General features: G+C 47.4%; 1 protein-coding gene across 3 annotated transcripts in view; it reads right to left on the bottom strand.

The window, feature by feature from the left end:
- Window positions 1-6,203: 6,203 nt before the first annotated feature.
- The window catches only part of NTRK3 (neurotrophic receptor tyrosine kinase 3), a 455,727-nt gene continuing 437,286 nt past the window's right edge, over window positions 6,204-24,644 (bottom strand). For all 3 annotated transcript variants that reach the window (XM_073304182.1, XM_073304180.2, XM_073304181.1), the window contains 2 exons: window positions 11,933-12,091; window positions 6,204-8,483 (listed from right to left, as the gene is read on the bottom strand). In XM_073304182.1, coding sequence (XP_073160283.1) covers window positions 8,298-8,483; window positions 11,933-12,091 — 345 coding nt within the window. In that variant the 3' untranslated portion in view covers window positions 6,204-8,297. The remainder of the gene's footprint in view (window positions 8,484-11,932; window positions 12,092-24,644) is intronic.

The raw sequence follows: 24,644 nt of genomic DNA, 5'->3' as shown, positions 1-24,644 counted from the left end.
TTTTATAGACTTCTATCATATCCCACCTTAGTCATCAATTTTCCAAGGTGAAAAGTCCCAGGCTTACTAATCTCTCCTCATATGGAAGCTGTTCCATACCCCTAATCATTTTTGTTGTCCTTTTCTGAACCTTTTCCAATTCCAATATATATTTTTTTGAGATGGGGCGACCACATCTTCACACAGTATTCAAGATGTGCCTAGAATTTTTACTATTGATTATAGACATATATGAGTTCAGAGATGAACAAGAAGAGCAAGGCATAAAGAATAGCTAGAATGAAGGATACACCCTCAAGTCCCGACATTGTCTAGCTGACAGTACTTATCTACACAGAGGTAATCAAAAGGACTAGTTGACATCACTGGTACTTACTAATGCCTGTTGAGAGCATTGTCTCTAGCACACAAGGGAGGAGAAGGCAGTTCCGCTTCTGTACCTTGAAACTTTTGCTGCTGAAGCTACTCTTAAAGAAAATACCAAGGGTACTTGCTCCTACCTTGCAGTTTGGATTTAACAGCCAGAGCAAAGAAATAAGGAGTTTGGAGACTTCTCTTGCAATGGCCTTTGACTTCTGCAGAATGAACTATGTGAGCTCCTTTAATTTATGCATCTTTTGTCATGCTCACAGTTTAAATAGTTAGCCTCTTGTTTGGTTGGTTAACACTAGATGCAGCCTGTTGGCAGCAGCTGTGAGAGTGAGTGGCATTGCTCACCGGATCAGGTCTCATCAGTGCCCTAGTTTGGAGTTAATCAGAGAGAGAAGCTAACAGCCACTGGTTAACCAGTTCCTTTTAACTACGACTGTCTGCTTGTGGATACATGGCAGGACCTGTTTGTCAATAGCAAAGAGCCTTTCATCCCCTTGATTTAAATACCTTGGGGGGATTAAAAAAAATATGGGCTAAAACTCCTGTCACTTTAGCAGAGGAGAAAGCCTGTCTCGGCAGGAATGGCCTGGATGAGGTCAGAGCCGCGTTCTGCTGAGGTAAAAGAAACACAGTCGCTTGCCAGGCTCTTCTCCTTCTTCTCAAAGAGGGGGGTGGGACACCCTTGGTTTCAGCTGGGATTTACAGGAGATATCCCACACACATCACAATGAGTTTTGCTGTAAAATTCACTGCACAGAGGTTAATCTAGATGTCAACATTGCCTGACAGCAGTGGAATTACTCCAGGGCAGTGCTCCTTCTGAAGTCTTAATATAACAGTCAATTCCATCCTGCCTGCAGGAAATGAAAGTTTTCTGCTTTGTGTGCAGAATCATTCAGCGCCAATTTTCTCACTGTTTGAAGTCCAAACTATGGGCTTCAGATTCACCTCACATTAAGACATTCGCTCAGTTTAAAAAGTCCGTTTGCCACTCCCGGAGAACTACAGGGACAGAAAGGAAACGTGTGGGGGGTGGAGTGGCGGGGGGTGGGGTATGAGGGAATCTTATTGCATCTCCACCAGGAAACTCACAGGGCTTGTGCCAGTCCTATTTTTCCGGAAGGAAGCAAATGCAGCAACTTCACTTATCTAAATATCAAGCAGCAAAGATCTGGGAGGCTGGAAACCAACAGAGAGCCAGTGTGCGCAAAAGAAAAAATGTTCAGACCTCCCAATGCTATGATTTCCTTCACAGAGGCATTTCAGTCATCTCCTGCTGGGCCCTTGTCTTAAGAAGCCAGTAGTTCTGCAGCTCAACACCTCTTCAGAACAGCTGCTGGGCTATGGCTTCAGGCTGTAGGATCAGTCCCTTTTTTAGTCTGGGAGATTAGTTCCCATAGGGGATCCCTGAGTGCCAATGGGAGTTATGTGATAATCATCCATTTTCTTTGAGGAATGTTAGAGCTGGTTGTTTTAGAAGCAGGGGCTGTGAAGAAGCCTTGCGAAATTGTGGCCAGTGAGAAACCACAGAAGCTAGAGATGAAAATGACCTATTAGATCACTTAGCCTGTCTACTGGGGCCCTAAGCAAGATCGTTCCCCACAATTGTCTAACATAGTTTTAAAAGCTGCAAGCAATGAGACTTCCACCACTTTGGTTGGGAACCTGTTCCACTGCCTAACGTCGTGCAGACAAGGAACAAGGGGCACAGAAGTGACTGAAGGGCGCACCGTTACCTCTGTATTCCACTGGGAGCAGAGACTACATACGCTTGTGCCATTGGCCACTCGTGTGTGTGTGTGTGTCTTTGTACGCATTCACTCGGCTAGACACAGGACCCGCAAGGTCCCAGCCAGGAGCACAGTTTCTAGCAGTGATTCTGGAGAAGAGCTAAGCAAGTTTTTCCACTTAGCCATTGTGCTAATGGGACACAAATTGGCACGCTCCCCCCTGCAACTTCTTCTCCTTTGCAAGCCGACAGCATACTCACCCCAAAGGTGCAGTCCCATCCTGCTCCTTCAAAAAGACACAGTAGCACAGCAGAGCTTTTGGGGATGTGCCTTTGCACCGAACCAAAGCATGGACCTGCTGAGTGCTTTTCTTGGCATGGGCGTCCTGTCTTCCCACCATGCGCAGGGCAAAACTGTATGGAGCCATCAGACCTGATCACCAGCCAACCCCCTGCCCCGCCCCGTCAGCTCCCCCTGCATGTGAAAATCCACATTTAGAGAAAGCGAGTAGGCGTCTCAAAAGCAGAGAGGAGCCATTGCAGAGGCGTAACTATCCAGCACAGAACACAACCCAGGCTCTTCCTGGTAAACAGGACGGATTGCTTCACAGCCAAGACCTGGCCCATGCAAAGGGAACGACCCAAGAGCTAAATATCCCATCAGAGATTAAATCCTCCCAGATCCCCCTCTTTGTACAAAAAATACTAGAGGCTTAAACCAAGTCCCAGTGAATGGAGAGCCAAGGGGGCAAGCTATCCTTTCTGGTGTGTCTGTCTTCTCAACAGTTGGTTCTTCCCTGCCCCAAAACTGGCACGTCCTCATCTGACAGATACTCTAGGCTCTCCCTTGCATTCTCGCTCAGGCCTCAGCATGGCACCACTGCCAGCTTCCCATTTAGTGGTGTGTAACTGAGCTTCAGCTGCTAAGCCCCAGTAACTGTACAGGGGAAAGCACAGGGCATGGGCCACAGTTTTGGTCTAGTAAACTGGTACAGCTGCCCCAGAGGAGGGGAAGCACTGTACTGGGCCACCCTTAGGTGTAAAAGTCACCTGCAGAGAGCAAGGAGTAGCCTTCAGTACATTTGGCTACCAGCCTTGAATGCAACATTTTTCACACACAGCCTGTAAAATAAGACTCGGCGTTGGGTGCAGGAAGTGAAACGCCTCATTATAAAAATAAATATGCAACCGTAATAAAGATCCCAGCTCTGAACAGAACACACTTTAGATGCAGACTCACCAATGACAAATACATACACCCAACGAACAACAGAGCTTAAATCAAGTCTTTCTTCACCTGCCAGCCGAGACCCGGTTCTCTGTTTCTGCAGTTACAGTTGCTGATATCGCTAGCACATTAGGCAGCAAAAGCACTTGGGTCCTAAGAAGTAAAAGCCTTTCTTCGGAAGAGAAAACAACAGCCTTAGCTTTGCATTTCCCTGCCTTTGTCCCTGAAAGGTTTAATATTGCTCAGGCCTTGTTCTGCTTGTATTTCAGATGAGAAAAGCTCACAACACAGCACAGTTCAGACCCCTGCCTGCTGGTGACCTTTGCTTTTTCGCCAGTGTTTGCCCAGAGTTATAGCCTCATTTGCCTGTAGTCTCAGTCACACAATTTATTTTTTGTTTATTTCAGTTTCTACCATCAGCACCACTTGGAATTTAATAGAACACTAGCCCTTCCTAATACAACTATGGTTTACTTAACCCAGGGATGTTATGGTTTACTTAACGGCCAAGGGATGTGCTGGCCGCTGCTTCCCGCAGCCCCCATTGGCCCAGAGTGGCGAACCACAGCCATCGGGAGCTGCGACTGGCCAAACCTGAGGACATAGCAGGTAAACAAACAGGCCTGACCCACCAGGGGGCTTACCGTGGCAGGCCGTGCGCCTAAGGTTGCCGATCCCTGACTTAACCCAAGTAGTGTGCTGGACTTGTAATACTGTCCCCTTCCTTACGAGGTCTTTTCCAAGTGCTGTCTAATTGAGACAGCTTATTCTACCCACTACTGGAGAGAGGCAATCGGACATGCTTTGAAGATCACATTTTCAAAAGCAGCCTCTGTAATGGAACCCCATTTTCACACTTGCTTTTGCACATATATTCCCCCACACTGAAGTTTTTGCATGCCATTTTTCACACCCAAGTTCATGCAAATTCAAAACCCTGAATTCACATGCATGTGCCAGCTGATCAGGTTTGCACAAACAAAGCATCTAATGACCATCCAAGTCTAAGAGGTGTGTGCAAAAACTGGAGTGTAGAAAGCTTTGTGAGCAACAATACAGGCATGCAAAATAGAAGGCTGACTTCAAGAGATGGGGTTGAGCCCCATTTAAACACTGAGTGCTCGATGGCCCACCCTCAAGAAGTATCCGCTTCACCTAAATGTTAGAAATGGGAAATCACAGATGTGAAAAAAACAAAACATGAGGTCACTGAGACCACAACCCAGGGCCAACCACAGCACAGCGCCCTCTTGCCCAGCAGGCGTCCATCTAGGTGAAACCCTCGAAGGGATTTGCCTGGGTTAATCTTTTCCCTAAGTAAAAGTGCCCCACTGCCAGTGCCAGGAAGGGCAACAGTCCTGTTCTCAGCTAAGGTCCAGGACCGCCCTCAGGTCTGGCCCACCTCCCCTTTCAAAAGGCATTTGGGGACCAGCTCAGTTAAAGGAGTCGAGTAATGGGAATGCCCTGGTGTGGGGATGTGGGGAGGGGAACTGAAATAAGCCTAAGCCAGAGTCAACTGCAGTCCTTGGGCATGGCATGAGTAGCCAGGCTGGGGGAGAGCTCTGGTGTTCCTGGCAGCAGAGTGATAGCTAACCCTCTTCATGGGGGGAGCAAATGGATGATCTGCACAATGTTGGAGTCACTTGTGCCTCCCTGGCCCACAAAGGCACCCACATTTTAGAGTAGATCTTTGCTTTGGGGCACACTGTATGGGTTTCCCCAAACCCTGAGCTATCTCTGACACAGTGGGACCACAAAGGCTCCACAGCCATCAGGAACTTCTGGTCCTGTGGTGGGTGAAAGAGCCACCCAAGCAGACTAAAGGGGCTCTGTATTAATTCCAGCAAACAGGAGACTCCTGGGTATTTTCCCCTATAACTCGGCCCAGCGTCCTTCCCAACTCCCACAGCACGTCTGCAACTATTTCCTCTCACCTGTACAGAAACGAAACTAACAGAAGCAAAACCTGACACGCACAGGCCCAAAGCAACAGCAGCAGGGGAATCAAGACTCCATGCCACGGTATCAACCCTGCCTTGCTTTTTTGCTGAGCAGCTGCTCAAAACAAGCTTTGACAAGAGAACCTTTCCCCAATGCCATAATTGCATTTGGTGGGGCTAAGAATGGGGCAGTCTGACAGCCTGAATCTCGGTGTCGAGAGCTTAACATCTTTCAGGGGACATCTTTCTTCTTTTCATTAGACCAGTTATTAAAAACCATGCTGCATTCAGGCCTGATGTCTTTCCTTGCTCCTGCCCTGACCTTGCTCAGATGCCCACACACAGAGCTGGCTTGGGGAACCCACCACTCATGGGATGGGGTGGTTGGGAGGGATCCCTGGTTTGCAGCAGAGCTGGAAGGTGGGGTGCTCCTGAATTTAACATGGAATTATAGGGTCTATGAGTGCTATGACTGGGGAAAGGGGTTTGAAGGGTTAGTTAAATGGTGGGTAGGAAGGGAAAAGACGGGGTGTCCCCCTCACCAAAGCCAGCTCCCATTGTCCAGGTGCCCCAGGAGAACAAAGCCATGCAGAGCATGGGGGGAGTGGGGCACTAGATTGTGGTTTCTCTATGATCTCTGGGGCCATTAACACCCCTTCCCTGCCTGTCCTCCTGCCAACAGCTCAGTTCTGTTATTCAAAGTGACCCGTACACAATCATTCAGCATTGTAACGCAAACAACCCAGCACACTGCCCTGACTCCAGAGTCTGCTGCACTGGCCTCGCCCCTTACCGCCAAGCACTGACAGATCCTGGTTTTTGTAAGGCAGGCCAAGGAGTCACATTTTGTCTCCCCTCCCCTCCCTCTCCCCTCCCCAATGTCTTTATTACAGCAAGCACCGCCTGGACCAAATAAGCCACTGCACCCACCCCTCTCCAGCAGCCTCAGCCCCTGCAGACTCTACTCCACTAGCACCAGAGGGGCCTTCCCCTGGATCTGCTTTCTTCCCCTCCCTGTGCCAGGGCCCCCTCCTCTGATTTAAGCCAGCAGCAAGACAGCTTCAGATAAATGGGGTGATTGTATGGGGCGGAGAAGGGGGTTTCCTCTGTGCAGCGAGCCACAACTATGTCACCACCTGGACAGAAGCATCCTTTCTCGAATGCAGCCTGCCCTGTCGATTGCTCTGGGCGGGGGGTGTTGGATGGGGGGGAGGAGAGAAGATCCCCCCACTCCTTCCATGACAAGGGCCACATCCCAACAAGCTATTTCTGGGTCTACAGCTGTCACCTTTCAAACTCTGCCTTGACAGCACCCTCCTCCTGGCTAGAGCTGCCAAGCAGCATGTTGTCCCCTCATCCTCCATTAGCCAGAGGAGAAACAAACCAGAAATGTTTTGTTTCCCAGGCCTGCTTCGAGCAGGAGCCCACCTCTGAGGAAGCCTTTTGCCAGGAAGTTGATTCCTTTTATTGATGGGGGCGTGGGATAGGGACTGCTTCTCTGCCCCTCCCTTGGCTGTCCCAGTCCCCTTGGCCAGGCCTTTGTCCTCATTGACATGCAAGGCTGGCCGCAGTGGCCATTTGCTGAGCCGTCTACTCGGGAAAGCACCGCCTTCCCCTCCCCCAGCTCCCCGGGTTACCAGTGAAGCTATTCTTCAGCCTCTGCATTTTCACAGCAGCTCAAAGGCAGATGCATCAATCCTTTCAGGGCCTGGAGACGTGAGGGGAATGTCAACAGGGCCTGGGCAGGTGCTGATAGGTTCCCAGCCATCTCCCAGACCCCTTCGTTTCCCCTGCACCACCCCCATCCCTTTGGCAGATATACTAGGTATTGGACCAAGGGAGAGGGGGGTGGATGGTGGAGGTGGGGGAAAGGAAGGAGGGGCAGCATGGCGTACTAACCCTAAAGAGCACCCCTGAAGCCGTGCAAGCCAGTCCCCAGCCAGATGACAAACTACAGCCTTTGAACACACGCTGGGGGGGAAAGCCCTGATTTCAGCGCTGTTGCGCCAGGGATGAATTTGGCCCATCTGTATGGCGGGGGCTCTCCTCACATCTCTACCATGTCTCCTGGCAAAATAAGCAGGGTGGATGGTTTTGCTTTCAAAAACACCCCCTATTTGGGGGCGACGCATGGGCTGGGTGCCTGTCCCGCATGCCAAAGTGAGGTCAAAGCATCCTTATAATGGCACAGACCCCTCCCCAACTCTGCTCTCTGTATGGCTCTCCCAGGCAGCTGCTCTGGTCCCCAGCACTGATCCCCAGAGTCTGACAAAGGATTGGTGCTGGGCAATAGAAAGGTTCAGTTCCTCTTGTCTGTGTTCTGTGGGAGGGTGGCTGTTTCTCGTGTGTGGTTTACCCGTAGGTGCCGCGATCCTTTACTGTATGTTCCGAAAGCCTTGAGTCTATACATTTAAGAATTGGCAAATTAGAAAAATTGTCCTGCAATGTCAAAAGGAGGAAAAGGGTGGGAAGGTGGGTGGGTGGAATTGCAAGTTCCTCCAGGGGCACTGCCCTGGTTCAGAGCCCAAATGTCCAGGCGGGGACTGAGTCACACATTCAGTGCATATCTTACAAATGGGGCAGGGCCTCCTCCCAGAGCTTTTCCCTGGGACTGAGTCTCTGCGCTAGCAAGAGTCTTGAGCTCAGCCCGAGCAGACAAAGCACAGCAAGGTCATGTTTCACTTCTCCACAGCTTGGGGGAAAAGATTCCTCCTTTTTTTTTTTTTTAAGTACTTTAAGTTTCTTCTCTTCTTTTTTGTTTTATTTTTTAAAGTCTTATAGTTTCTGTAACAGCAGCTTCTTTCTGTATTGGTGTGGAAGGTATATATATCTATATCTATATATCTATAAATATATATAAGCCAAACTGCCTTACAGGTTGTTTTGTTTTGTTTTTCAGTGTTGTATGTGTAGCAGGCACTTGAGTTTATATGAAGATGTTTGCTTGGGGGCTGAAAGGGGTGGGGAGCAGAGGAGGTAGGATGGGTGGAGGAAGGAAGGAGCAGGAACTTTTGACAAGTGGCCACTGCTAGCCAAGGATGTCCAGGTAGATTGGTGTGGCCTTGCCAAGAGCATGAAGGATCTTGTAGATTTCCTTGATGTTGAGCCGCTGCTGAGGTTCCCTCTGCCAGCAGCCCAACATGATGTCATAAACCTCCTTGGGACAAACTCGAGGCCTCTCCAAGACTCGGCCTTGGGTGATGCACTCGATGACCTGAAACGCAGAACAGAGAGGGTGAGTCTCACACAACGAAGCGCTGCAAATGTCCCTTTGCCGAATCTGCTTAGCCCTGGATGGTAACCAACATTTCATCAGAGCACTAAGGAGCCAGCAGATCCCTCTGATTTGAGGTGTGCAGGCTCCCAGCAGGTGATATGCAGCAACAGATTCTCAGCACCTGCCTCCTGCTTTGCAGCTGCAGTTTTGCAATCTCAGTGAAATATACTTTTGATTTTGCAACCACTATTAACTCCAGGCACAACTCCTCCCAGTTTGACACCTAATTACCTGACTGTACCTATGGACCAGAAGGCTTCGTCAAAGAAGGAGTCCAATGGTAATTTATATAGAGGAGAGGCTGAACCTGACATGTCAGGTTTTCCTGGTGGTCTAAGAAAAAGTTAATTTTTTTTATATCATCAGTCTTTCCCCCTGCTGAAAATAAAAGCCTTTTCCATGGTGAAACTCAGGATAATTCTACTAGGGGGATTTCAGAGCAACATCTCCCACCTGCCTCTCCCAGGGCAAATTTGTCTAATTTTTGATGTTTGTAAGCAGGAAAAAAAAAAAAACACTGTTTCATCTTGGATCAAATTCATGATGGAAGAAAATCTTGCAAATGTTCACACCTCACTCTAGGTCAGGTTGTTGCCGCTAATGAGAAAAATGCGAGCGGCTCGTGCAGCATGAAATGGCATCTTTAGAGTGACTCCAGGGGAAAACAATTCCCCAAGCACCTGCTTTTTGAATCCTGCTCGCCAGGGAAAAGGCTGTAAAGGGAGGAAAAACTGACTTGTCAGAGAGCTGTTATTACTGACTAGTCCCCTGTCTGGGAAGTGATGAGTCACCCGGCACTGCCGTAGCTGATTGACCTAACACACGCTGCAGATAAACACAGATCCCAAACAGTGCTACTCGCGAGGCAAGTAGACCAGCGAGGGGGGCCTAAAGTTTATCATTTGTGACTAGTAATGGGGCCCAGCACGCATCCAAACAGACAGTTATCACTCTGATATTTGCATAGACATAGCGAGAAGAGAAAGCGATTAGGAAGAGCTGTGGACGGGAGGGCGATGGAAATGCAGTGCTGCAGACAAGGCTCCATCACTGTACAGCTGATGGCAGAGACAACTTTCTGAGCCTTGGTGGAGCAGGCAGAGAGACATGAACTAGGACCACTAAAAAGCTTCCTGTATTTGAAAGACCCATGGTGAGCCCCTATCTTTAGAGAGGAAGCAAGGTTTAGATTTAGCCAGTAGGGCTAGCTTTGGGTCTTCAGGTGGTCTTTCACTAGCCATGTGCCCTATTCCATCTTCCCCTCAGCGAGGGTCTCATCTAGTGTTTAGCAGAACGTCTAAAAATGCTCATTTTAACTTTAACCAGCCAACAGCCAGATAAAATCTAGACTTGTGTCCCCTGTAGATGTCCCGGAGTGGAGAAGGTGTGTCCCAGACCTGCTCATCCTCATTAAAAGTGAATCTAAGATCTGGTGGAGTCAGTTCTCCAGAGGCCCCTGGACTCTGCATGAGTCTCCACAGCTTGCTTCTAACCAGCAGGCCAACAGCAAACACATCCCTAACATTTGGGAAGATTTAATGTGCAATGTCTTGCACAAGTTGCCTATGAATTCTCTCCTTTGAGGAGAAAAGGGAAAGGGACAGAGGAAAGACAGGGTCAGGTAAAGATGGAGGTGACTATGGTTACAAGTCACCCTGTCTGGATGTGGCAGTACTATTCCTAGCCCAACAGTACCAGCTTTATATGTTCAAAGCGCTGTTTAAGGTTAGTAGATGGGTTAGTTTGATTATCCCCATTTCACAGATGGGGAAACTGAGACAGGTGCAGAGACATTTGTGCGGTCTGGGTTCCAGCATGACAGCTCATCCATGTGGGATGTATGTACACTCATTTGTGTGTGTGTGTGTGTATTTATCTCCAAGGCAAATGCAAGAGCAGCTCATTAAGTATCATAACAAATGGCTTCTGTGATCATTTCTCTCACGCTTTGTGTCTCTAAAATGTTTGTGCGTACTGCTTCAGGAAGGGCACTGAGCTCACAAATGGGCAAGTATCAGCGATGTAAAGAAGCACCTTGGATAGTCCCTCTCTGCACTCACTCAATTAAGGGATCTGTGTCCGGAAAGCAGAAAATGCACATTTCTTGTTAAAAGAGGTAACTTTTCTGGAATCCATTAGACACACAATAGGATAAAATGTGCACGTTTCCTGGGCACAGCTCTGTCACTGCACTCAGACGTGAGCTGGAGCACTGCCTGCTGTTCCAGACCTGCCTCCCCTGGATGTAACTGACCTGCAGCAACCCCTACTAGCCCAGTTCTGAGAGTGCTTCTGTGCTTATCTAGCCAAACAAAGTGGTGGGTATGTTGCTAAATCATGGTTTTGGGCATCAAGGGACCTGGGATCTATTCTCAACTCTATCACTGTGTCAGGCTCTTTGCCTCAGTTTCCCTATCTGTGAAATAGGGATAATAGCTATCCCTCTGAAAGGTGCTTTAAATTCTATGCCTAAAAAGAGCCATAAGAGTGGCAAGCATTAATTACCACTGTTATTGTGAACATCTGGGAGATGACCCGCAAACTCAGTGCACTGATTGCTCTGAAAGCCTTGTTGCAAAGAGGGCAATGGAAGGAGAACAGCCCTTCTCCCCATGAGCAATAATGTTCCATTTTTATGGCCAGATCTGTCCCTCCCGCATTCGCCCACAACTCCCACTGGGGTCAATGGGAGTTGTACATGAACATACAAGGGAAGTGCCTGGACCATAGGTGTTCGTTGTGCATTGGTATTTCCCAATTTTTCCCCACTTTGGGGTGCACACTGAACAGCCTGACCCAGCTTTCTATAAATATTGGGGTCCACCCCATCCCTGCCCCTCGCCACCTGCAGCCCTCGCTGTGACCAACATTTTACATACCCGAGGTTGGGAATTCTGCTGGAAATAATTTACTTGCAACAAGCTGCTCCTTAAAGTCAGCCCAGCCAACCCAGTGCCAGTGTTGGGTGCATTAGCCCCCATGTACCTTACTTTACTTGTGGCTGACTCAAACCTAGGAGGAAGGGGCAGGGAGTGGAATGGGAGGAATTATGGGTTGGGGGCTCTTCTCAAAGTAAGAGCCTCTGTCAGGCTACATTTCCCAGATGGAAGCCATGGCTTCACCTAGCCCTTCCTCTGCGAGGCCATGACGCTGTTATGGACAATGGCACCCAAGGTGGGGGAGGGCTAGGACTTCCTCCTGAGAATGTGGAAGGCGGTGGTGTACCCCGGCTTCCAAGATGGATAAGGGAGGCGAAATAACCCACCTCCAGATCTCAAAGTGCCCGAAACTTCCTGCAAGAAGCATGCTGTGTGACTATGCTCCTTTCCATCATGTCTCGCCTCATCTCCCCTCCCCAGCCAAAGATGCTATGGTTTATCCTGTACCTCTGTGTTTGAGAGCTGGAACCAGGGCTGCTTCCCATATGTGAAGATCTCCCAGAGGATCACCCCAAAGCTCCACACGTCACTCTCTGTTGTGAACTTCCGGTACATGATGCTCTCAGGGGGCATCCAGCGGATGGGCAGCATGGTGTGTCCTCCAACCTGCATGGGGACAAAGGCACAGGCAAATCTATCAGAGCCATAAGAGAGGGGAAAGGCTTCACTTAGAGCAGGCTACCCATGTGGATGCTCAGACAGGCTAGGCAAGCTAACTCCTCCCTCTAACCCACACACACTCACCCATCAATGCAAACTGGCTAATATCCTAATATGACAGATTGGAAGTGAAATATATTGAGATAAATGATGAGCTCCAAAGATTTCCCTCTTCCCAAACCTGACGTACAAAGTAACACAACAAAATGCCTAGAACGTGTTCAACTGCTGATGAAGCAACAAAAGGCAGGAAATGTACGGTCTAAACCAAAGTGCTATCCTTAGCCTTCCTGGGCCTAGATATTGCAGAGTGAATGGCATATTCGGCTTTATGACTGAAATACATAGAAATACGTACAGCAGAGGTATGTCAATGTTCTTTATAGCTTTCCTGCTGCCTAGGACAGCCTCAAACCGGTTTGGGCTCCTATTAAATAACTGCACAAAGGGGTGTTCACCCAGAAAATTGCACCAGGAATCCACTCAGAGACAAGCAACTGCAGGTGCAAAAGCACAGTCAGTGGATGAAGGCTTGGCCTTCAAATTCTTAGATACCATGGTGATGGGCGCAGCATAAGAACCTATTCACAAAGTAAAGTCCTCCCCTTCACAATGTCTGAAATCTGTGGAGCCCTTGAAATAACAGCCTGAGACTATTCCTCCGAGGAATGCTGGGCAGGGAAAGCATTTTTGGGACAGAGTTCCCCGATTGCCAGTACATTTCAGTCCAACGGGGAAGTACGCAAGCAGCAGCAGCAGCAGGCAAGCAGAAGGAATTGCCTTGTCCTTGCTAGAGATTTTTGTACAACTCAAAGTCTCTTAGTAGAACCAGATTCTCTCTGTTCTGTCTTTCAATACAGGAATCACCATCTGCAGGGGGAATAACTAATTGATAGGAGTTTTGAACAGCAGGTGTTGAGAGCAGTATGGCTCCGTGTCTCTGGCATTCATCTCTTGCGAGGGTAGAGTATCCCAGAGACTACCATTTTTTTGGTACTGATGCTGCGAGAATTCCTTCTGTGTGAGTGTGTGTCTGCACGCGCACGCTTGGGAAGCTCTTGTCATACTATTACGGATACCGAGCAGTGCAAGCACGGAAGTTCAACCATGTGGCAGCTGCAATGAAGTGGCTGGAGTCTTCCTCGGTCTCTGGAGATGAGCAGAGGCAAAGACTGCTGCTTCTTGGGACAGGGGCCGGAGTGCCTGACCTGAAATTTCAGCAACACAGGGCAGCCTGCGTGCAGGGTGCTGCTGCTGCCATTTGTGGAAAGAGGGCTGGTGTATGTTTTTGTAAGTAAACAGATGACACAAAGACAGTACCCTGACTCCATGTCATTGGCTTCCCACCCAAAGAGAAACCATCCTGCCAGGCCCCCAGTTTCAGTTACTGCTCTGTCAAGGGGGCAACAGTACTCAAAAAGAAAACGCTTTGCAAGTCCCTGCTTTCCTCACGAATTCTGAAACCTCCCCTGCTTCATTAGATTGCTGCTAGTGATAAAGCGGTGTCAGTAAAGAGGCAAGCTACAGCACTGAGCTACAGAAACAATTTAATAGGAGGTGTTCAAAGTAAGTTATGACATGGGTAATACACAGGGCAGAGAGAGCCCTTAACCAGGAAGTGCTGTTCCAAACTTCCCCAGAGTTTAATGGGGTGCAGATTCAGTCTCTCAGAGTTCTATCAACTGGCCCCATCTCTAGTTCTTAGTACAGCCTAATTTTACCAGAAATACGATAAAGTCTCAAAACGATCTTTCACTTTAATGTGCGCAGATGCTCAAAACTGCAATTCGCGAGGTTGAAAAGCTTATTGTATCTCCACACCTCCCAGTTAGAGATCCATCTTTGGCTGAAATACTCTCCGTTTGCTGCCTTGAACCCCCAGGAATGCTATTCCTATTGCAACTGGAAAGACTTCTTCCTCTGTTCCTTTTAAATCTTGGCTGCGATTTTAGCTCTTTCCTGCACTTCCAGCTTTTATGACTTGCTTTCCCTTATTTTGAAGGGCTCCAAGGAAATTCTTTGTCAACACAACATGACATATATCCAAGCTGGTTAGTGAAAATTATTTTGTGCTAATGTTTGGCTCTCCGCACTCCTTTAGTAGCACTGACTCCGTTTTCCAACAATCCTGAAATCATTGCAGAGCTCTGTAAATCTGCCCTATCTTGGCGCTTGTTCGACATACAAGTAGTGAAATATATATTGTGTGCATTTAACTTCCTTTTGAACTAGATCCGGGCCAGTCAGGAAGTTTGTGTGCCAGATCCTCAGCTGGTATAAACTGGTGTGTAGCTTCCTTGGCTTCAATGCAACTACAACAATTTATACCAGCTGAGGATCTGGCTCTGAAAGTAGAGAAATGAACCAACAGTCCATCTCATCTCTAATGAGCCAAATCATGAGCCAAGTCATTGGCCTTCTCTAGACACACATTGGGGAAAAATTACCCATAAAGTGAAATACAAGGTCAGCTGTTGTCCCAAGGATGTAACGACAGAATGTTGGCTTAGTTAATCTGTTCACAGACTTGCAGTGCCAAGGGGCTCATCTCATCTCATCTCTGTACTTCATGTGCAACTATTTGTTATTGAAAAAAATACCAATAATTCCTTAGGAAGATGGACGTAGGCAAAAACAAAAGACTCTGGAGCCCAAAATATGCCCAACCTAGAGCTGTATGTAAGGGTTTCTTGGGAGTTCTGTATTTCAGAAGGATAGCAGCTTTCAGTGGACCCAGAGTTAATGTAATACCTGTCATTTTACGTTTTCGAAGCACAGCCATTAACTCCTCACCAGCCATGTACAAGGTTGATTAGGGATATAAATTATAATCCCAATTTCACAGATGGGGAAACTGAAGCACAGAGAGGGGATAGGACTTTGCCTGAGGTCACACAGTCAGTCATGGCAGAGCTGGGTATTGAAAACAGGAGTTCCTGGATCTCAGCCCTGTGCTCAGTCTACTATGCCCCGCTGTTTGTTAATATTGCAAATGTTATAATCTAGAATTGAGAGCAGACAGATTGGACTGCATAGGCAATACTACATAAACTGGCATGTGGCCTGGATAACAGAAGATCCTCCTTACACCATGTGCTGGCTACAACAGACTTTGCACTTCGGGGGTTCTTCCCTGTTCTTAACCTCTGCCTCCCACTGTATAATCACATAAGCGTGATTCCCAGGCCTGTTCACTGTACCTGGGACCACCTGGAGTAGCATGCATTGGCAAAAGCACTGGAGAGAAATGAGGCTATTAAACAAACCTGTCTACAAAACAGACTATTTTTCCTTTTGCAGAGCCAATTTACATTTCATGTCCTTGGCTCTGGAGAGAATCATTACGGATCTTTATAGGGAAGATGAAAGTTTGTTTCAATCAATCCACAGTTTACTGAGACAGAGCCCAGGGTGGCAGTTTCCTGCAATAACAGTGATCATGCAGGCTGACTCCTTGTCAAGAGACTGCTGCTTCAAAATCATTTCTGAAAGATTCCTGTCACTCTCTTCTCCACCCTCCACCACTCCCACCCAGAATGAGACACGATAGAGCTAGAAAAGAGCTCTTCTGAAATCCAGACCTGTCTCCCTGGGGCAATGCAGAATTGTCCAGTGCAGTCTTCAAAGTCCCAAATGATGCAACTCCCACAACTCCCGTTGAGAGACGTTCTACAACCCAGTCACAGGTTTCACTCTCAAGAAGTTTATCCTGACATTGAGCCTAAATTCTTCCTTTCTTCTCTTTTGCTCCAAAAGAACCCCATCCTCCTTTCTATTTAAACTCTCTGTATCATTGCTACAAATAACTATTGCCCTTGAGGAATTCCACCATGATTTCAACAATTTCCATCCCACCATCAACCTCAGCCTAGACCAATCCACACAAGCGGTCCATTTTCTGGACACTACTGTGCTAATAAGCGATGGTCACATAAACACCACCCTATACCGGAAACCTACTGACCGCTATTCTTACCTATATGCCTCCAGCTTCCATCCAGGACACACCACACAGTCCATTGTCTACAGCCAAGTTCTAAGATACAATCGCATTTGCTCCAATCCCTCAGACAGAGACAAACACCTACAAGATCTCTGTCAAGCATTCTTAAAACTACAATACCCACCTGCTGAAGTGAAGAAACAGATTGACAGAGCCAGAAGAGTACCCAGAAGTCACCTACTACAGGACAGGCCCAACAAAGAAAACAACAGAACGCCACTAGCTGTCACCTTCAGCCCCCAACTAAAACCTCTCCAGCGCATCATCAAAGATTTACAACCTATCCTGAAAAATGATCCCTCACTCTCAGATCTTGGGAGACAGACCAGTCCTCACTTACAAACAGCCCCCCAACCTGAAGCAAATACTCTCCAGCAACCACAAACCACACAACAAAAACACTAACCCAGGAACCTATCCTTGCAACAAAGCCCGATGCCAACTCTGTCCACATATTTATTCAAGTGACACCATCATAGGACCTAATCACATTAGCCACGCCATCAGGGGCTCGTTCACCTGCACATCTACCAATGTGATATATGCCATCATGTGCCAGCAATGCCCCTCTGCCATATACGTTGGCCAAACTGGACAGTCTCTATGCAAAAGAATAAATGGACACAAATCTGACATCAGGAATCATAACGTTCAAAAACTGGTAGGAGAATACTTCAGTCTCTGTGGCCACTCAGTAAAAGATTTAAGGGTGGCAATTTTGCAACAGAAAAGCTTCAAAAACAGACTCCAATGAGAAACTGCTGAGCTTGAATTAATATGCAAACTAGACACCATTAACTTGGGTTTGAATAGAGACTGGGCGTGTCTGGGTCATTACACATATTGAATCTATTTCCCCATGTTAAGTATCCTCCTCACACCTTCTTGTCAACTGTCTAAATGGGCCAACTTGATTATCACTACAAAAGGTTTTTTCTCCTGCTGATAATAGCTCATCTTAACTAATTAGCCTCTCACAGTTTGTATGGTAACTTCCAATTTATCTGTATGTATATATATTTCTTCTTACTACATGTTCCATTCTATGCATCTGATGAAGTGAGCTGTAGCCCACGAAAGCTTATGCTCTAATAAATTTGTTAGTCTCTAAGGTGCCACAAGTACTCCTGTTCTTTTTATAGCACCAAAGAGCCCTAGTTGTGCCCAGGACCCCTAGTAGCACCTGTGCTAGTTCAGGGATCAGCAACCACTGGCACGCGGCCCACCAGGGAAAGCCCCTAGTGGGCCGGGCCAGTTTGTTTATCTGCAGCGTCCGCAGGTTTGGCCGATCGCAGCTCCCACTGGCCGTGGTTCACCGTTCCAGGCCAATGGGGGCTGCAGGAAGCGGTGTGGGCTGAGGGATGTGCTGGCAGCCCTTCCCGCAGCCCCCATTGGCCTGGAACGGTGAACCACGGCCAGTGGGAGCTGCGATCGGCCAAACCTGCGGACGCTGCAGATAAACAAACCGGCCCGGCCCGGCAGGGGGTTTCCCTGATGGGCCGTGTGCCAAAGGTTGCCGATCCCTGTGCTAGTTGCTGTATAAACACACAACCTATTTGCAGCCTTCCCCCATCCCCACCTTAGTGGTGGCCGAACCTAGCTGGACAGCTTTAGCTCTTACTTTTTCTCTCTAAATCAACGTCTCCAGCTTTCATATCCTTTCCATTGCTCTGCTCCTTCCAATACTTTCCTGGTAACGTGATGCCCACAAATGAATGCAGCCTGCGGTGCATTTGCTTCAGAGCTGTGGAGAACTGTCTTTTGATAACACAGCCATCTTAGAATCAGGATAAACCACTCTCAAGGTCATGCACTGTTCTATAATCACACATTTCCAATGGCCCAGGGCACCTGGCCTTTTCTTTGGGGCCTCATTAAACATCCGAGACAGCAGATTGCAAGATAGCAGGCCACTCCCTGAGAGTGGCTTATTGCTGTATTAGAGCTGAACCTCAGGGAAATGCGGAAGGTTCATGAAAGGCCAGGATTAATGGCCATTAGGGAGAGGGATAATTAGTTAATGCTAGTATAGCACTTTGAAGATGTAAAGCTATATAAGTGCTATGTACGATTATTATTATAAGGCTCCAGGTTTGACTGCCAGGAAGGAAGCCTGGTGTCTGGGGAAAGAAGTCTCCTTGTCCCAGCTTTCTGATTAGGAAGGACTAAAAAGACATGCCATCCCTAGTGAGTGTGGCCATACAGCAGCAAGTCACGGAGAAGCTTGCCAAGGTAGTGCAGTGTTTCAGACAAGGAGGCGCTTGGATGGACTCTCTTAGATGTAGCCAAAACTAAAGACAGGCCTGGGCCAAAACCCTAGCCCAGAACTCCCGTGAACTTTGGATCTAGGGTTTTTGGTTCTGATCCCCACTCTGGAGATAAGAGCCAGCAGGTGAGTTAGGATCCAGAATCCAACTCCTCCAAACACCCTCTAACTGAGCCTGACCCAAATTTGTGATCCAGGTCTAGCGGAAACTGTTCAATGTACACAGGGCATCGCTTGGAAGGAGGAAAGCTCACATGGCTGGCATTCATTTGGGAGGCCTCTGCTCTTGTCGCTTTTGCTGGTGCCTCACGGAAAAGCTACTCAGGTCTGAACCACAGAAAATGTGTCTCTTTAAATGAGGCAGTTTTCTGGTGAATTTCACCTTTTGTGTGCTGCAAGGTTAGATGTTGTTTGCTTGATTTCTTCCTGGATGAGGTAGGGGGAATTAGAGAACTTGGTGCCATCTCCCTGCCTGTTTGGTTTGTGAGTGCAGTTGAATCCATTCAGCAAATTAATTCCTTTTAAACCTGGTGACAGGACACATGCTCTTTGGTTGCTGTCTCAACTCTGTTGTGTGTGGGGGTTGAAGCAGGGCTCTCCTTTAATTGCACAACTGGCTGACTTCCCAGGCTGGGATGGGATGGAACATGTGCGCATGTCCTTTAGAACCTCAGCACCAAAAGCACCTGAAGATTCTCACCTCTGGACCTTCTTCCAACAACCAGATGTGTCCCCCATCAGGACGCGTTCATTTCTGCTAAGGACAATACTTGCTGTTCAGTAATCTAGAGCAGTCTTGAGTAAATAAAAATGGCAGGTGCCTGGCTCTTCTTCTGAGAGGACGTCAGAGCAGAGCGAATGCAGCTAAGATGCAGGAAAAACCTCTGCATTTGGCTATGCTGCCACTTAAAACAAAACCAAGTGATGCTGCCATCTGTCCACCACAGCAGGTTGTGATTTTGTGAGTGCTCACAAGCTAAGCAGGGTTGCCCTTTGTAAGGGTTGGGATGGAAGACCCCTCAGAAATTCCTAGTGTTGCTGAAAATCCAGAAAGGGGCAGCCTTCCCTGGGAGTCTGTGCTGAATCCAATGCCTTAGTGTGGCGCTAGTAGATACCGTGCTGCTGGAAGTGCCAGTTTTCAAATTAGATGTAAAAGTGAGACCCTCTGTGTTCATTAAGGATTCCAGGGCACTTTGTTCAAGGGCAGGGTGTTAGCCCTGATGTCCTGGCTAATTTTCAGCTACATTCTGCTTCTCGAAATATTCCCTGCAGACATTACACTTCTTTTTTCTTTTCTAAACTGTCTTGCTGCTTTGCTATTAAACAGCTGGCATGTTCCACCCCAGAGGTAGCTGCATTTAAGTGCATATGGGTGTGTGGGTATTCATTTGGAGTTGGGGGAGATGGAATTCCATTTTACCATGTATGTATTTATACATGATGAAATGCCCTAGAGAAATGTAAGACGATATTATCATCAACAATGGCACTGTAACCTCAAATTAAAAGTAAACAGTTCCTTGTTTCATTCCTTTTTGCAAGAAAAATCAAATGGAAAGGATCCCACTCAATAGAGAGGCTGCTGTTTGGTACCAGAACGTCACTTGCCCTTATAAATGTGTGAAAAAGACTCGGAAAGACTGCAAGGCAGATGCGTAACTCAATGTGGTCCAGCTCCAAAGCTGCAACAGAGGTCCCAGATTCATGCAGGCAAAGCCTCTGAGTTATGTAGATGTTCCTAACACAGGTCCTCTCACCAGCCCCAACTTGCCTTCAGAATTACACGGATCTCTCCTATCTGAACACACTAGCTGGAGGGGGAGTATCCTGTGTCATCATGAAGACTTTGCAAAGCAATTCCCCTGATTGGGGACCTCCTGCTGCTGCTCTACTTTGCAGTCCATGCTCTTTCCCCGTCAACAGAACCTCTCACTGCAAATGTCAGGCTTGCTGCTCCTTGCAAAGAGCAGATCAGACAGACTGCCCCTCCTCCTTTCTTGCCCTGCTTTAGCCCTTCCATGTAACCTAAATTCTTTCCTGGGCACAGCTCAGGCCTACAGCAGGGGAGAGGACACACTGCACTCAGGGCTTTTAAGCTCTTGTTCTTCATCCATGATCCAGCAGGACAGGCGAGAGACTTGGGGTCTTGTGACTTCACTCAGTCAGATGGTCCCGGCTGCTGCAGCCAGAGTGGAGAATTAACTATCGCCTTCCCCCCAAAAAACGAACAAACACCAACTGATTTTCTTCAGCCTCTTGTGTCTCCTTGATGCAGCTGCTTTGCATTCCCTGCACTGCCCATGGGGATGCCAGTTGCAGCCTTTGCACTAATCTCCAGTGTCTTTGTGTAACGATTACACAGCCAGCTCTGCACGCTCATGGCTTCACACAGCAGGCCTTGCGTCCTGCCTGGATGTCAATAGCTGCAGGCAGCTTATATCTTATAGGGCAAAAACTGGGCCAGGTTCATAGCTCGCAGTGAAGTGCCCTGCACATGTTGACAGTGTCTGTGTTTACAAATAGGCATGGCCTCTCCTAACCAGACAGTAGCTGGCACCTGTGTCCCCTTACTTGTCACGAGGTGGGAGGATGCAGTGCCCTGGCTGTGAGGTGAGGAGAGGAGGCTGGAATCACCTCTACTGGAACAGGGAACTAAATGCACTTCTCATAAGGTGGATGTAGAGAGCTGGATATACCTGCTATGAGATAGGGGGAGATGACCAGATAAAGTTACTGCAAGGTCAGGAAGGAGGCGAGACAAGCCTCCTGGAGGCAGATGGACTATTTGTTCCCTCCAGACTCGCATTCTGTGTTTAAATACACGTCTAAAAATAAAGCCTCCCATTGACATTGTTTTTCCTTACTTCATTTAACAATCCGGTTGGTTTATGACCCGAATTCTGAATCAGGTGGAATTCAGAAGTGTAATTTGCAAGCCAGGACCCCGTCCTTTTCACCCTTCCCCGTCTCTGCTCCTTTGAGTTTGTTTCAATCCCACGGTTTTCAGCATTCCTAATGAGCCATTAACAAGCTGCCAATTACTTATGCAAATGAGGGGGAGCAGACATGGAGGGGTGGCTGTAGCTAGAGGTAAAGTCTGCTGCCTCAGAATGGCCTGAGATAAATCATTGCTACTCTAAGAGCTGCCTGCATCCAGGATTGCTCTCTCTCTTATTACCTGCCGCCTAGAAATGCCAGAGGTAACATGGAGAGAGGTTACAAAATGGGAAATAGAGGATTAATCTCACAGATATTTTAAATTATGTTTGCCAAGAACACAGACAAGAACTCAGCGTGCCCAAACCACAGCTCAACCCTCCCCTCTTGTTCCCAGAGCTCAGACATCAGCACCTACTGCTATGAATGAGCTAGGCTAATCATATGCACATATGCAAAGGAGCAAGATCCAGCATTTTGCTTTTGCTTCCAAAACGATGCCTCAAAAATAGTACCTTCTGAGCACGTGTGGTGTTTTACACCTCACAGTCATATTTTGTTCAGCTGGGGAGGCAGCTGGTCCTGCAAACTGTCCCAGGTGCAGCCCGGACACAAGCCAAATGCCTGGAGTAACAGCAAGGAAAGCCTTTCTCAGCTCTGGTTTGCAAAGTGCTCAGTGCGGCCACCAGCAATGCTACCATCTTCATAACCACATCCGCTACTACAGACACCACGTCCCAGGCACTGCCCCAACTGCGCAGGGAAAAGGCTGCATAGGTGAACAGAAGTACCTAATATCCATGCAATGGAATGTCTTCCAGCTGTATCCCACTTTAATAAAGAGGTGTGGCCCATGGAAGCTACCGGTACCAGCATGTAATGCTCCATATTGACCCAAGATACTAGTGGTCCCAGCGTGTAATTTTCTATCATGCGCTGAGAAGCTAATGTTGCTTGGATAAACATGGAAATTTGCATGAGTCTCTAGGGGCAGCCCCCAGGGTTTAGTGATAAGGGTTCCTGTGAGGGACACTGGAGAACTCTGCAGGCCATTGTGGCCTGCTGACCAACACTTTGGCTACCCCTGATGTTATCCAAACCCCTCCAACCACCTTCTCTTTTGCTTTACACTCTCCCAGCATCATTCTGGCATTAGGCCAACTGACATCTCTTTGGGGCTGAGTATTACCAGCCTTCAGACTGATTTTAAAGTCTCCCATATCTGCAAGATCATACAACCGCATATGTTTTGGAGCCGGCACTACATCATCACATCATGCGTTGTGATGCAACCTGACAGTGACCTGATAATACAGTGATGGGTGTGTCAGGGATCAACAGCTAATCAGACAGACGGGCGATAAGTCAAAACAGCAGGCTGCAAGCAATGTCTTCTACATGCCTCATCTCGGGGCATGAACTGTGGAGTTTTATGTCAGTAGATCCTTGCTCAGTAATATGCAAGTAAACTCACAAAATGGGCTGAGGTATGAAGCTCAAAAAACTGCAGTGGTAAAACAAATTGCATGTGTTACCGCTACATGCAAAGACAGTGTCATCTTGGTATCTCTTAATCTCTCCTCTCCATTACCCCTTTCTCTCTGTCCTGCCCAGGACACCCTCTCAGGAGCAATGATGCCCGTTTTTCATCTGCAGCCAGATCAACTCCTGACTGAAGAGTTTCAGAGTAACAGCCGTGTTAGTCTGTATTCGCAAAAAGAAAAGGAGGACTTGTGGCACCTTAGAGACTAACCAATTTATTAGAGCATAAGCTTTCGTGAGCTACAGCTCACTTCCTCAGATGCATATCGTGGAAACTGCAGCAGGCTTTATATATACACAGAGAATATGAAACAGAGAATATAGTATTGTTTCATATTCTCTGTGTATATATAAAGCCTGCTGCAGTTTCCACGATATGCATCTGAGGAAGTGAGCTGTAGCTCACGAAAGCTTATGCTCTAATAAATTGGTTAGTCTCTAAGGTGCCACAAGTCCTCCTTTTCTTTTTGACTGAAGAGTATACATGATTTAGAGAAGGCTCCATTACTTAACTTCTGGATGCTGGATAATCAGTTCAACTTCCTTGGCATTAATCATAATAATTTTCAAAATTCATTAGGGTTGATTGTTTGGAAATCTATTTCCTATTAATGTCAGTTTCACTGAGCTCACGCCTGGCAGCCAGAGACAGAAATGTCCTGGTGGCTTAAAGACAGAAATTTAACACAATGTAGGGCCTGGGAACCCCATGATACATAAATCCCTTTCTATATGTGAAACAGTTACTCTGGAGGGAGACCTGAAAGCTCCCGGCGTTGTCCTCTGTGTTGAACCCAGCTGCACTGCAATGTTGTGATGTTAGCACATCATGCTGCAATGGAACATCCTAGAACCATAGAAATGTAGGGCTAGAAGAGATCTCAAAAGGTCATGTAGTCCATCCCTCTGGGCTGAGGTAGGACCAAGTATACCTAGACCATCTCTGACAGTTGTTTGTGGCATTCCCAACACTGGAGGTTTTTAAGCACAAGTTGCACAATCTCCATAGGTAACCCATTCTAGGTCTTAACTATACTTATAGTTAGAAATTTTTTCCTAATATCCAATCTAAATCTCACTTGCTACAAACTAAGCTGATTACTTCTTGTCCTACCCTGGGTGGATACTGTACCAGCCCATAATAACTTAATAAACTCGCTGGGTCAGATATTAAAAACTGCACAGATGTACCTCTCATGCATACAGTTGCGTGCCTAAACTGCATATGCAGTTTCCTAAATTGTGTGTGCAAACAAGAGATGTGTGTGAAAGTGTGTATAAAAATTAAAGGGCTATTTCAAAAATCTGCCCCTTATTGTTCTGCAAATGTAGCAGAAGTTTTAGCCTACAAAGCTTTAGTGCTTCCCCAAGGTGATGGATCCTTTAGAAATATGATAGGTAGACAGTCCCCATTAAATCAGGGCCATCTCATCAAAATCCATTCGGTCACATTTAGTCAATCTTTTGTGGGCCAACAACTACAGGACAGTTCCTTACTGTACCTCTGCTAGTGCTTTGTCCTCTCCAGTCTATTTAAACATCCTGGGTGACGGTGCTTTCACCCCTCCCCTTAGGATGAGATTCTCACTCTGTTTTAAAACAGTGGGTTATCAGCTTGAAAACCTCAAAGAAATATTGAGCAACCTCAGACTGAAGTTGCTTTTGATTGCTGGCCTAGTCAAATACCAGTTATTGGCAGAGAAGGCCTGGATGGCATGTCAACCAAACACACTACATCCCATGTCAGAATA

This window comes from Lepidochelys kempii, chromosome 10, assembly GCF_965140285.1.
Source record: "Lepidochelys kempii isolate rLepKem1 chromosome 10, rLepKem1.hap1, whole genome shotgun sequence".
Lineage (NCBI taxonomy): Eukaryota > Metazoa > Chordata > Testudines > Cheloniidae > Lepidochelys > Lepidochelys kempii.
The sequence above is the reverse complement of the archived record's forward strand: the minus strand, read 5'-3'. Positions and strand labels throughout refer to the sequence as shown.